At 42.1% G+C, this 13,098-nt stretch overlaps 1 protein-coding gene across 2 annotated transcripts in view; it reads left to right on the forward strand.

Moving 5' to 3' along the window:
- DNAJC21 (DnaJ heat shock protein family (Hsp40) member C21) overlaps nucleotides 1-13,098 on the forward strand; it is a 15,514-nt gene continuing 2,416 nt past the window's right edge. The window contains exons 1-11 of one of the 2 annotated variants that reach the window (XM_064438536.1): nucleotides 1-182; nucleotides 550-643; nucleotides 1,631-1,754; nucleotides 2,656-2,778; nucleotides 6,955-7,259; nucleotides 8,539-8,681; nucleotides 9,047-9,134; nucleotides 9,373-9,531; nucleotides 10,180-10,219; nucleotides 12,093-12,283; nucleotides 12,680-12,752. In XM_064438536.1, the coding sequence (XP_064294606.1) occupies nucleotides 86-182; nucleotides 550-643; nucleotides 1,631-1,754; nucleotides 2,656-2,778; nucleotides 6,955-7,259; nucleotides 8,539-8,681; nucleotides 9,047-9,134; nucleotides 9,373-9,531; nucleotides 10,180-10,219; nucleotides 12,093-12,283; nucleotides 12,680-12,752 (1,437 nt within the window). In that variant the 5' untranslated portion in view covers nucleotides 1-85. Of the gene's footprint in view, nucleotides 183-549; nucleotides 644-1,630; nucleotides 1,755-2,655; nucleotides 2,779-6,954; nucleotides 7,260-8,538; nucleotides 8,682-9,046; nucleotides 9,135-9,372; nucleotides 9,532-10,179; nucleotides 10,220-12,092; nucleotides 12,284-12,676; nucleotides 12,753-13,098 lie in introns of both variants that reach the window. The other variant, XM_064438535.1, reaches the window with a different exon arrangement.

A 13,098-nucleotide genomic window follows, 5' to 3' on the forward strand; every position in this document is an offset into this window, starting at 1 on the left:
CGCCCCGGCCGGTCCCGCCCCGCCCCGCCTCCGCCCACCGCCCTGCCGGCGCTTCACCCCGCACGGAGCAGTCCAACCCGCCGCCATGAAGTGCCACTACGAGGTGCTGGGGGTGAAGCGTGACGCCGCCGAGGAAGAGCTGAAGCGGGCGTACCGCCGGCTGGCGCTGCGCTGGCACCCGGGTACGGCCGCCATGCCCTCCCGCCGGGCCGGCCGCAGGCCTGAGGAGAGGGCCCGGCCCGCCTCGCCCGCCCGGCCCCGAAGGGGACGCGGGGTGGGGTGGGGTGCGGGGTGGGGTGGCCTGGTGTCGGGGGAGAAGCCCTGTTTCCTCCCAGGCAGCCGCGGCCGGCCTTGGGCCGGCGGTGCCGGTGCCCCGGGTCCGCGGCGGGGCCTGCGGGGAGCGGGGCCGGGAGGCGGCGGGCGGGCGGGCGGGCGGGCGGCGCGGCGGTGCCCTGAGGCAGCGCGCCCGGCTCGGGTGTCTGAAGCGGTCGTGGCGGGCACCGCCGTCGCGCGTTGCATCCTTTACAATTCCATTAAATTGTTTTATAGATAAAAACCTAGAGAACGCCGAGGAAGCGGCAGAGCAGTTCAAATTAATCCAGGCAGCATATGACGTCCTCAGTGACCCCCAGGAAAGAGCCTGGTGAGCGGTGTTGATCTGGCAGCGGCCCGGAGGAGACTTTCTTTAATTCCGTCTCAGCTGGGGCTTTGAATTTGCTTCTCCCTGGGCCTCGCTGCGAGTTAGCGCGGGCCTCTGTGGCAACAGCAGCCGCTTGGCTTCAGGCTCGGAGAGGGCTGGGAGCCGTGCGACGTGCAGAGGAGGCACAGCCGCGCACCCACACCTTCCTCGCCGTGCTTCGGCAGGTGGCGCGGGGCCGGGCGCTGGCTGAGGGGTGCCCTGGGCGCACGCCGGCATCGGTCTCTGGCCCTTCTTCCCAGGGTGGGAGGCAGCTTGCACCTTAGTACAGGTATCCCTCCAGTCACGGTCCTCCCTGCCGTGGCGGGGAAGAGCCGGCACCGCACTGAGCGCACATAGGTGTTTTTAGTAAGCTGTTGGTTGCTGCGGATGGTGAGCCTTAATGGCATACAGCGTCGTGTTTCTGTAACAGTCCTAATTTGAATACAGGCGCACACACCTCTTTTTAAGCAATTGCTACTTTAAAAGTTCTATGTAGCTTCGTTTTCAAATGGGTTGAAGATTCTACCAGATTACGCGGCCAAAAACGCTAGTACTCTTTGTCCTCCTTGAAAGGAAAGTACCATTTTTCAATTTTCATATGTTAATGTATGACTGGGGGGGTTATGTGTGTGTATTGAATGATTTAAATAATGTCCTACCCATTTCTGAAGGCTCATTGAAGCAACTTGCTCAAATATGTTTGCTAGCTGCCTGTTAAGAAATTGCTGCTCTATATATATTGTAGATAAAGTAGTCGTAAGTAGACTAAAGGTCAAGAGAGAACACTTATTGAGCCCATCTTTTTTTCTCTCTGAAGGCCTTGGATATGAGACATGAATCCCAGACACTGGGCTAAGCTGTGCATTGAAGTGATATGTGTACTGTGTTAGCTTACCAGCACTGGAGAACATTCTGTGTCTTTACATCCTTGATACTGTGATTTTTCGCTAGGTATGATACTCACCGGGAAGCTCTGCTGAAAGGCGGAGTTGATGGGGACTATCAAGATGATAGTTTAGATCTGCTGCACTACTTCACTGTTAGCTGTTACTCTGGATATGGAAATGATGAAAAGGTAATGAATTAATTAATCTTTAATGAATCAATGTAAATTTCAAGAGTGTTGGCATTTGCTTCATGTTGAAAAGCTACGTGTGGAATTGTTGAGCACAGGTAATAATAATGCTTACACATATCTTTCTAAGACAAAACTTACGCTGGATGCTTAGGGAAGCTTTAATTCCTGCTTATTGTCCAACAATTACTAATCATGATTTCCAACTATACCATACAACTACAGATTGTGTGTGTATTATTTACATTATATAGTGAAGCATTCCAATGCTTTGCAATACCATCTGTTTATTCAGAAATATCTTTACCAAGCAAGAATGCTTCGAACAAACAAACAAAAAAGGCAATGTAACAACAGTTGTTGGGGCAAGTGTGCTTCCTGTAATTGAATTTTCTGTTGGATTTTAAGATATCATGATTTAAAAAGCTCCAGGTGATTAGAAAAACCTCTGCCAGAGAAAATATTTGTCTGTCTTTGTGTTACTGTACTAGGAGTGAGCTAGTTAGTAACGCCTTCATTTAAAAAGAGATAGGATACTTAATAGTGAATTTTATATTTGGAACTTCCTTAAAACTTGATCCTCTGTAACCAGAAACTTATCAACATCCCCAGCATTCTGGAACTTTTTTTTTTGTTTAGGTTTGAATACAGGTGCTTGATGTGTGGGAGAGACAGAGGCTACACAAAGGAGAAGGAAACAAAAGGAATGCAATAGAATGGGAACTTTGTTAAACAGAAGGGTCTTGCGATCCGGAGCAAGCGCTTACAAGACCTTTGCCCTTATCTTGAGTTGCTCTTGCAGAATTGTAATATTTCTCTAAAATACACTACTGTAACTGAACATTAGTACATCTATTATTGAGCCATGCAATATGAGTAATTTTTTTTTTTTTAATTTCAGGGATTCTTTACAGTATATCGACAAGTTTTTGAAAAGATTGCAAAAGAAGAGATGGAATATATGACCGAGGAACATGCTGAAGAATTCCCTACGTTTGGATATTCTCAAAGTGACTATGATACGGTAAGGGCAAGTGTAAAGAAACACAGTTAAGTCATTAATTTGTCGCACACAGAAATCAAAGGAAAGGCTCCTGCTGATCCCTGAGGTGAACACAAAACCATGTATCTGTTGTCTTTTCTACTACTGTAGACCATTTCTATGAAGGAAGTGCTTGTGTTCTGATTCATAATATTTAGGTGAATTAAAATTGGTATTTCCTGTTGGACCATATTATTAGCTAGGCTTTCAGGTAAGTTGTCAGACAAACACTTCACAGGGCTAACCATCAGTTATGCCAATGAAACTTAAGGCCTATAAAATGAACAGATGTTTTCTTTGTCTCCTGATTTACCAGTGTTTTAATACAACTTACATGCCATAAAGGGATATTGAGGTAATATTTTTTTTAAAATAACATGTAGTGTCTTGCCTCATTTAGGAAGACTGCGTAGCGCTTACTGCATAACACAGCCTTTATGAAATGGGAGATGTGGTGGCCGAGCTGCAGCATGAGCTCCCACTTTAACACTGTTGTTATCTACAGTTATTCTGAATAAGATTTAGTTTCCAAAATACTGCATGCTTTCCTGTGGGAAGCAAGAAAAGAAAATGTGTGGGGGACACTCCACTTCTTGCCAACTATTTGTTGTGTTCTATCAGACTTAAATTTTTTTTTTAAGGTTACCAGTATTCCTGTGTTGAAATTAAATAGTAGAAGTAATAGCACTTTCCCCAGGGGATAACTGCACATTATCAGCATACTCAAGTGTTCCTCCTAGTCTGCTACTTCTCCCTGTCACTTCTAGTAGAATTGCACTGTATGACTAATTATTTTTGAAATTTAAACCGATACATACCTTAAAATTGAGTAACTTCAGTGGCACAAAACTTGGCTGGAGTTGGAGACAAAGTTACAAATCAAACTAAAAAGTGTCAGAATAGTTGTTTGAATGTCAGTTAAAATTACAGGGTGGCTTAACAAATGGGAATCTTTCCCAGAGAGAGAATATTTAGTGTCTCTGAAACTGCTAAAATCCATCTTTTAATAGAGTTATCTTGAAACATCTTTTGGAAACTGCTTGTTTTGAGGCCATGGGATAGGTAGGATTATAGACCTAAAATAGCTTTTGTGCTGTCAATTAATAACTGCAAAAATGGCTGGAATTCTAGCACCAGCATGCTCTGACATCTGCCTTGTTCGTGGTGTTCTGGAAGCAGAATGCTCACCTTTTTTATTTTATTATTTTATGGGAATAATTTTATTTTAGTATTTTATGGGAATGACATGATCTACTGTTGGGTTGAACAATTTGTCAGTGTGTCATGGTTTTAGCTGGGATAGAGTTAATTTTCTTCACTGCAGCTGGCACAGTGCTGTGCTGTGGAGTATGAAAACAGTGTTGATAACACACCGATGTTTTAGTTGTTGCTAGGTAGTGCTTATACTAGTCAAGGACTTTTCTAGCTTCCCATGCTCTGCAGGGTGCACAAGAAGCTGGGAGGGGATGGGACGCAGCTAAGAGAGCAGATTCAAACTGGCCAGAGGGATATTCCATGGCATGTAACATCCCGCCCAGTATGTTAACTGGGGGGAGCTGGCTGGGGGAGACAGGCAGCAATCGTGGCTCGGGGACCGGCAGTGTTGGTCAGCGGGTGGTGAGCGGTTATATTGTTTGTACTTTTGTTTTTTATCCTTTTTCCTTTTCCTTTTTATTATATTATCTTTATTGTTACTATCACATTCATTATTATTATTATTTTATTTTAATCATTAAACTGAAATTATATTTAATTATTTAGTTGCTGACTGGGGCTGAACCCCCTTGCTTTCGAACTGACCTCAGATTCTGGGAGGTTGGGGGTAGCTGGGCTTAACTTCTGATTAACTCCAGTGTTTCATCGTGACTGGGAAATAGCCTCAGTTAAAGTTATTATCACTGTTACCTTATATTCAGACAAAGAGATTACGCCGTCAGAGGATTCCAGCATTGCAGTGCCCACTTCTTTACTCAGTGGCAATATTGTGGGAAAAGGGAAAAGAGTGTTAGAAGGGAGCTACAAAAACTCGGCAGAGGCTTCAAAATCTGTGATGTTAACGCTGTCTGGCTCAGTCTAGTGAGTTAATTCACAAGAAGCTGGAGAGGCAGCTCGATCAACGCCAGGCAGCCAGGGAAGATATTCTTAAGTCTGAGACTTCACAAGACTTCATGGGAAGAGAAGACTTGTAGGTCAATGAGATGCAGAAACAAAAGCGATTGGCTCCAAGTATAAGTAGCAGGCAACAAATCCACCTGGGAGTTCAGCAAGAGCTGCTGTATGGACTTCTGGAGAATGTCAGAGATGGGCTGGTATTTCAGGTAGCTGCTGAGGAGGAGGAAAGTCTTGGCCCATACAGCTAGTGAAGGGGAGGACGATCACTGTCATCAGTTGATGGCCCTGCATTCTTTTGCATGTAAGATAACGCCTTCTGAAGCAGAAATCTGAGATAGGGAGGTTAATCTCAGGTTTTTGGATTAAATATGAATATTTATTGGTTATTATAGATTCATAGAATGGTTTAGGTTGGAAGGACCTTTGGAGGTCATCTAGTCCAACCCCCTGCAGTGAGCAGGGACATCTTCAGCTACATTAGGTTGCTCAGAGCCCCATCCAGCCTGACCTTGAATGCCTCTAGGGATGGGGCATCTATGACTTCTCTGGGCAACCCATTCCAGTGTTTCACCACCCTCACAGTAAAAAATTTTTTCCTTATATCCAGTCTAAATTTACCTTCCTTTAGTTTAAAACCCTTACCCCTTGCCGTGTCACAACAGGCCTTGCTAAAAGGTCTGTCCCCATCTTTCCTATCATCCCCTTTAAGTACTGAAGGCCTCAATAAGGTCTCCCCGCAGCCTTCTCTTCTCCAGGCTGAACAACCCCAACTCTCTCAGCCTGTCGTCGTAGGAGAGGTGCTCCAGCCCTCAGATCATTTTTGTGTCCTCCTCTGGACCCGCTCCAACAGCTCCATGTCCTTCTTGTGCTGAGAAGCAGCTGGGTTTTTGTGATAGAGAAAAAATGTAGTGACTTACCTGCCAGAGGTCACAGCTATGAACCTTTGAATGTAGATAGGGCATTACAAATTAATGTTGAGGTGTTGATAGTTATAGTCCATAGATGTGAATACCAATGACAGAAGGAGAAGACGACATCCCAGAAGAAGAGATATTAGACTGTTGGGTTAGATACTTCTATGAGGTATTCCAAAATATACACAGTAGTGTGTGTAGAAGTACCAAAAAGGCAGCTTAATGGGGCAAGTAATGTGGGGGTTCAGGCATATCTTGTTTCCTGCATATACAAAATGCAGAAGGTTAATAATTATTTGGAGAGGAATAGAAAAATAGAATAAAATAGTAATTATTGTGCCATTTTATTAATCCAGCATTTACTCATGAATAGCAAAAGCAAGGAGAATAAGAAAAGATAATTTACTGTTTCTTTTAATGTGAGAGCTAGAGGATGTCATTTTAACCTGCAGTCGAGTAATTTGATAACAAAACAGGAGTTAGTGCATCTTCACATACCCTATTGTTAAACTGTGCAAGTCACGGCTCTGTGCTAATTTACATGCGTTAATAAAAGAAATATTAAACAAATCCATGAAAGAAAAACCCATGAAGCTCTATTGATTTCTGTCTTGGCCTGCAAGAAGAAAGAATATACAGGGAAGAGATAGCATTATGTACATGTGTTTGTTTTATCACTGCTCTTGTGCTGGTCATTGGCTGCTGTTGAATGTCTATGGCTGACCTTTGGTGTAATTTAGTATGGTGGTTCTTAGGCAATACGTGCATATGCCTGCTGGCAGACAGCATATCTGATTCTGATTGTGCTTTTCAGTTTGACAGGAAGAGTACAGCACAGCTCAGTAACTGGGCACTACTGTCACTGTGATCCAATCCTGCAAGGGGGTATTTTTTAGAAGTTGCAGTTTGGAATAGTTTAGACAAGGTTGTTGATTTGACATGGTGGTTTGAAATTTTAAGGATAATGCTAGAGGTTTCTTTAAACCTTCCTGTTACTCATTTTTACTCAGAGAAAACTGTGGCCTGTGTAGAAGACACAAAACAGCTGCAAAAGTCCTGAACTACTTGGTATATTTTTTGTCATTCCCCCCCCCGAAGTTAACAATTATTACATTTCTTTTCTTTTCTACAGGTAGTGCACCCTTTCTATGCATATTGGCAGAGTTTCTGTACTCAGAAAAGCTTTGCTTGGAAAGAAGAATATGACACACGACAAGCCTCAAACCGCTGGGAGAAACGAGCTATGGAAAAAGAGAACAAGAAAACGAGAGATAAAGCAAGGAAAGAGAGGAATGAACTGGTCCGTCAACTAGTAGCCTTTATTCGTAAAAGGGATAAAAGAGTACAGGCTCACAGAAAACTTGTAGAAGAACAAAATGCAGAAAAAACTAGGAAAGCAGAGGAATTTCGGAGACAGCAGCAGCTCAAACAAGCAAAGTATGTAAATGTGGAACATATCTTTTCTTTTAAACTTGGAGAAACTATCCATGAGGATACCATATAGAGTTAGATTCTAATAGTAGCCTCACTTGCTCTTTTAAACATCTTGGAAAATTTTATGTGTTAGCTTTGGTCTTAAGTCTGAGCTTTTTAAAACTTGAGTGTTTCTACATTGTACTGGCACGTGGAGATATAAGATAACCAGGAAATAGTTAGCTGTATGCTGCAGGTGACTGGCTGTAGTAGCACAGAATCCAGTGTGCTTTTACTTGCCTGGGGAAGTAAGATTTAATAGTTATCATTGTTCCTTTAAAGAAAAAAGAATGTATGTTTTGGAATGAGGGAGAACAGGACTATGACAACCTGGATGCAGATCACCTTCGTCTGCCCTGGAACTGTACCTGCTAAAAAGAAAGGGGTAAAAATGAACTTAGTTTTGCTTTTCCTTTTAACTATTCAGAAAGGACCCTTTCATTGAACTAAATGCATTTTTTGATGCTTTTATTTTTCCTAAAATTAAGAAGAAGCACAATTTATTGTTCCAGCTAGGTGAGTTTTTTGCCTGCAATGGGAAGAAGGAGCTTAAGTTCTAAATAAGAGTGCACCTGCAAAATAATTGCATATTGATTGAAATTCTATCATAAATATTAAAATATATATGGAATATATTATGTACAAATTATTTTTGTTGCTTATATATCTTTTTTCCCTAAACAGAGAATGAAGCAGAGTTATGCATTTATTGACAAATGACTTGGTAATTCTGAGTCCAGGAGCCAGCTGGAGCAAAATTCAGCTGTACTGTGGTGCACTGATTGATAACTTGGGCCACACCTAGATTTGTTAAACTGAGCTGGTACGTGCCCACAGCACAAAGCCAAGGAGTAACGTGCTTGTGGCTTTTGTGGTCCGGTACTGTTTGTGAGTTTGGAACTTGCAGCAGGTAAAAGCAGCTGTACTGCTTTGAGGGTTGAGCTGACTTTCCTGCTGTCAGCTTGATATTGACCATGCTGCATAGCATTTCCTGCCTGAAATTCAGGCAGGACCCATCTCTATTAATACCTCTTTACTTGTCAATGGGCATACCTGTGCTGCACCACAAACTGACTGCTCGGGTTTCCTGGCCCTACAGATAACTGTTTGCTCCATCATAATATATTCAGGGCTGTCCCTCTAAAATACCAGAGAAGAATAAGTTAACTTTTAAATAATACTCTTTCTGTAATTCCCATCTCATGGACGCAGTGTAGAAGTTACCGTATTATTCTGCTTGAAGGCTTGCTGAGCAGTACAAAGAGCAGAGCTGGATAACTATGTCAGATCTGGAGAGAGAGTTGCAAGAGATGGAGGCACAATATGAAAAGGAATTTGGAGATGGGTCAGATGATGAAGGTGAATTAGAAGAACAGGAGACAAAAGGTATGGAAGGTATGGGGTGTGGGGGGGTGATCTATAGTGAGTCGTCTGCCTGAGTATTGCCTTACTGCACTTAAAGCCCCATATTCACAGTTCTGACTCTGGTGCAACTGGTTACCTCCAGCTGAGGCATCCCAGGCTAGAGTCTGGTCCTGTCCGGTGTTTTTCATTGAACATGAGAAGACATCAAGCTACAGCTGTTAATTTGTGCTAATGTATGATTTGGTGAAATGGTCTTGATCTGTCTGCATGTCAATCATACTAAAGTTGAATGTCAGTGTTATGACTGTTAGCTGGGGCTTTAAGAGCAGCTTACTCAAAAATCGCTCGTCTAACTTTGTCTCTCTGATCCCCACTGATCTCTTCAGACAAACTGGATGATGAGACTGAAGAAGCTGAATTTGTGGATGGTCTGTACTGCCCTGCTTGTGACAAATCATTAAAAACTGAGAAAGCGTAAGTGCTTGTGGTTGGGGATTTGGGGTTGGGTGTTGGGTTTTTAACTTCTTTAAAAATGCATTTTAAAGTCTTTTTAACTTCACAGAACAGTCAGTGTTGTCTTTCTGATAAAGACATTGTCACGGCAGAATTTTCCATACTTAGTAGTGATGGATAATGGGCCTGTTTTAATTTTATGTAAGTGTAGCAGTGTTTGTTCAGAGCTACCTGCAGTAACAATTGCTGGTCTTCACAGCATGAAGAATCATGAAAGATCAAAGAAGCATCGGGAGATGGTAGCACTGTTACGTCAGCAACTGGAAGAAGAAGAAGGGAAATTTCCTGTGTCTTTGGATGATGCCAATGGAATACATACTAAAGAGGGGGAAGAAACAGAAGACATCCCCAAGCAGAAGTACTTTGAATTTGTTTTAATTTTATTGTGACTATTGATTTAGTGTGTCTTGGAGGTCCTCAAAGGGAGCTTCTGATGATATATAGTGTGTTGGAACTCAGTGTTGTGCAATTTAAAATATTTCTTAGCATCAGAGTTCCAGTAAAATTCATGCCTTAGTATGACTGGATTCAAATGTTGTAGGGTGGTAGTCCTGCATTTTCTCTGCTTCTTAGTTATACATTAAGGAAAAGTAGTGATGTTTTTTTTTTTCAAACGGGAACATGCACAGGGCCAGTGTTTATTGACTTGGTACTTTCTGTCAGTTGAATGCTGACATACATAGAAAATGGGCTTGCTTAAAATCAGAATTGACGAAGTAAGTTGCACAACTTCATTTTTTGAGTGGCCAAACCATAATACTAACTATCTCACTAGTATCTTCAGTCTGAGCACAATAAATGTTTTAAAAAATGCATTGAATAGTTTAAGAGAACTGCTGTTTTCATTTCAGGCATGAATAATTTTCTTTTTGTGGCTGCTGTCTCTCTAATATCATGTTAAGAAGATAAGCAAAAATATAGCTTAGTACCTTTTGAAAAGTTGTACTTGGTTTTGGTTGTTTTTTTTTTATTTGAAAGAGGTAATTTTAAATCCTTATCTTTACAGACTCTCGAAGAAGCAGAGGAAGAAACAGAAAGCAATGATGGTGTGTAGTCATATGATATGCAGGGAACTTTACAACTCAGTTTTGTTATCTCTTAACTTTTTTTTGTCCCCAAAAATACTTGAAACTCTACAGAACTTGAAGACTGTTTTCAGATATTTTTAATTCTTCTTTGACTTCAAAGTAATTTTTATTACACTTATGATCATATTTTGTGATAATAATCTCATAGACCTCATTTGGTTCTGTGTGTATGATTCTAAGAAGTGTGGTGCTGGCTCTAAATAGGCTACAGTCTGAAGTGTAAGGAAAACAGATGGCAACGGGCAGATAGGGAGAATGCGTGGACTTGATCAGACAGACCAGCAATGGCCTTAGTGCATTAGCAGCTTGATTGTTTGATCGTCATTTTCTTCTTTGGTTGCTAGAGGTGGTATAATGTATTGTTTGTTAATCTCTAACTTGGGGTGAGGAAAAAAAGTTTGTTTGTACTTTATTGGTACCCTGCTGACATTGTAGTTGTTGGAACAGACACATCCATTCCACCTTTCACTTGAATTGTAAACATGAGTAACACCAACCTGTTGTACTCCAGGACCTGAGTCTGTGCGTGGTATGACAGAACTGTAAGATGTTTCAGGCTTGAATGGAAGGAGTGCCATAGTGAGCAAACTCTTCTGTCCGCCTTCTTCAAGCTTGATCCTTTTCAAGTCTTACCTCTTCTCCGCTTTGTGCCCCAATTCTAGCCTTGTCCCAGTGAGCTGTCTGTACCAGGTCCTGCCTCTTCTCCTTTCCCAAGACGGTCTTGTGTCTTCCCCAAGCCTAACCCTAACTCTAGTCTCCTATTATGTGTTCACCCTCTCCCATACTGTCATTATCTCCCATCCTCAAGAATCTTCCCTGAGACTTCAGAATTTTTCTTGCTTCTGCTTGGCTGCTATTGCATAGTCCAAGTCAGCATTGGCTTGACTTCCTTGTTTCCATGCAGGCCATCAGACTCCAGTTCAGCTCTTGCCTCCTCAGTTTGAATTCAGGTCTTGTTCTCACTCTGTAGGTTGCATATAGGCACTGTGTCTCTCTCCCAGCAGTTTGGTCATGAGGTCTTCTGCAGTCCAGGCAGTAGGTGCCACTCTTGCACAGATTGAGCTGGAGTCTTGTGCAGAGGGATTCTTTGGAAACACAACCTCCATCCTCTACCAAGCTTTACAGAGTGCAAGGAAATGCTATGGTTTTTGTTTTCTTTTCCTGAAGGTAGGTAGATTAGCCAAGGTTTTTCAGGTAGCTGAGACTCTGCAAAAGATACTGGAGGTGATGGAGTTGCATTAATATAGTGTCAGGTCAAATTCACTATTCAGCTTCTGGGAGCAGAGCTGTTTTGCCTCAGATGTGCTCAGGAGTTGATCTTTAGCCAGACTGCGTGTATTGAGCCTACTCTGTCTTGTGGTACATGGGAAAGGCTGCCAGCGTTTCGCATGTTAGGGGGGGAAAATACAGTGTGTCTATGTGGCTTCAGTCAGCTCAGTTGTTTTGCCTTTAGTGTCCTAATGCAGGTGTTTGGCACAGAAAACTTAAAATAAGTGATGTTTTGCAAAGTTATAAGCAAATCCACTATCTCAAAATGTTATATGGTAGCCAGAACAGAATGAGGCCTCTGTGTAATAAAAGCTACCTTCGTTCTCCTGTTCTATAGTTTTAGATGCTGTTTTATTGGTGTTTCTTCCCTTCATCATAGGTATCTTCAACTTTGAAAACAGAACTAAGGTTTTACCTGTTACAATCTCACTGAAAACACACATTAAGAGGGTCCATGGCTTTGTGTTCTCCCCACCCACCCAGATAGGAGGTAAATGATGTATAATACTGTAATCACTAATGAACTTAAAGTAGTTAACTTGCATTTCTTCTGTTTGGACAGACTTATGAGGACTCTTTTGATAAAAGTGCTGACGAAGAAACAGTTGAACAAAAGGAGGTGCCCTGTGTGGACAAGGACAGTGGCTCAGCAGAGGAGCTGGTGAATGAGGGCCAAAGATCTGCTGTGTCAGAGGACACAAGCAATACAGAAGATGTTGGCCAAGTGGATGAAGCAAAAACTGAAGCAAAAAGGTGCGCTAACGTGCAATGTTGCAGTTACTGTGTCATGTCTGATACTGTCACACACACCTAGATTTACTCACTAGTGTAGAGTGGGGGCTACTCTACCAAATCAGAGCTGAATAAATACAATACAAACAAGGAGAGTTAGGATCTGCTTTGGAGATGGTGTTTGCAGATCCCTGCCACATCACATACCAATGGCAGATTTGTCATCTAGCTGAATCTTAAGATCAACAGTTGATTGTATAAATTAAATTGCTTTATTTTATTGCTGGAAGCATTTGTGTTGTGTGAAGGAAGAACAGGGGGAAGCAGCAGAGACATTGATGATTGAAAGCCATTGGAAGCTCTTAAATGTTCTATGTTCCTGTGCCCTGATCTTGGTTTCTCTTTGTTTATCAGCAGTACTAAGCCTAAAGGGAAAAAAGCCAAGGAGGCAAAAAAGTCTGCTAAGGCATCTTCAGAGCAGCCAACAATGGTAAGTCAAATTAGTTATGCTATTTAAAAGCTGGTGGTCATGTTATTAAAAAGCTGGTTGGTGGTTTGATCACCTCCAGTCCACAAATTCTGTTCCGGTTTTCTGTGTATTTTTTTACAATGCAGGTATTTCTGTCCCTGTGATTTTATTATAAGCTAGGAGACTGGAACATCAGCTCTTGTCCTTGCAGAGAAGAGCAGGACTAAATTTCAGTTCTAAGAGAGTTGCTAAAGCTCTCTATCTAAGGCAGTTCAAACCAAATAAATCAAACACCTGAAGACAGCTGCTGTTGTCAAGCAGGTGACAGGCAGTACCATTTGTAGCTTTCCCAATATTGATGCTTCCC

This window comes from Phalacrocorax carbo, chromosome Z (assembly GCF_963921805.1).
Source record: "Phalacrocorax carbo chromosome Z, bPhaCar2.1, whole genome shotgun sequence".
In the NCBI taxonomy this organism is placed as follows: domain Eukaryota; kingdom Metazoa; phylum Chordata; class Aves; order Suliformes; family Phalacrocoracidae; genus Phalacrocorax; species Phalacrocorax carbo.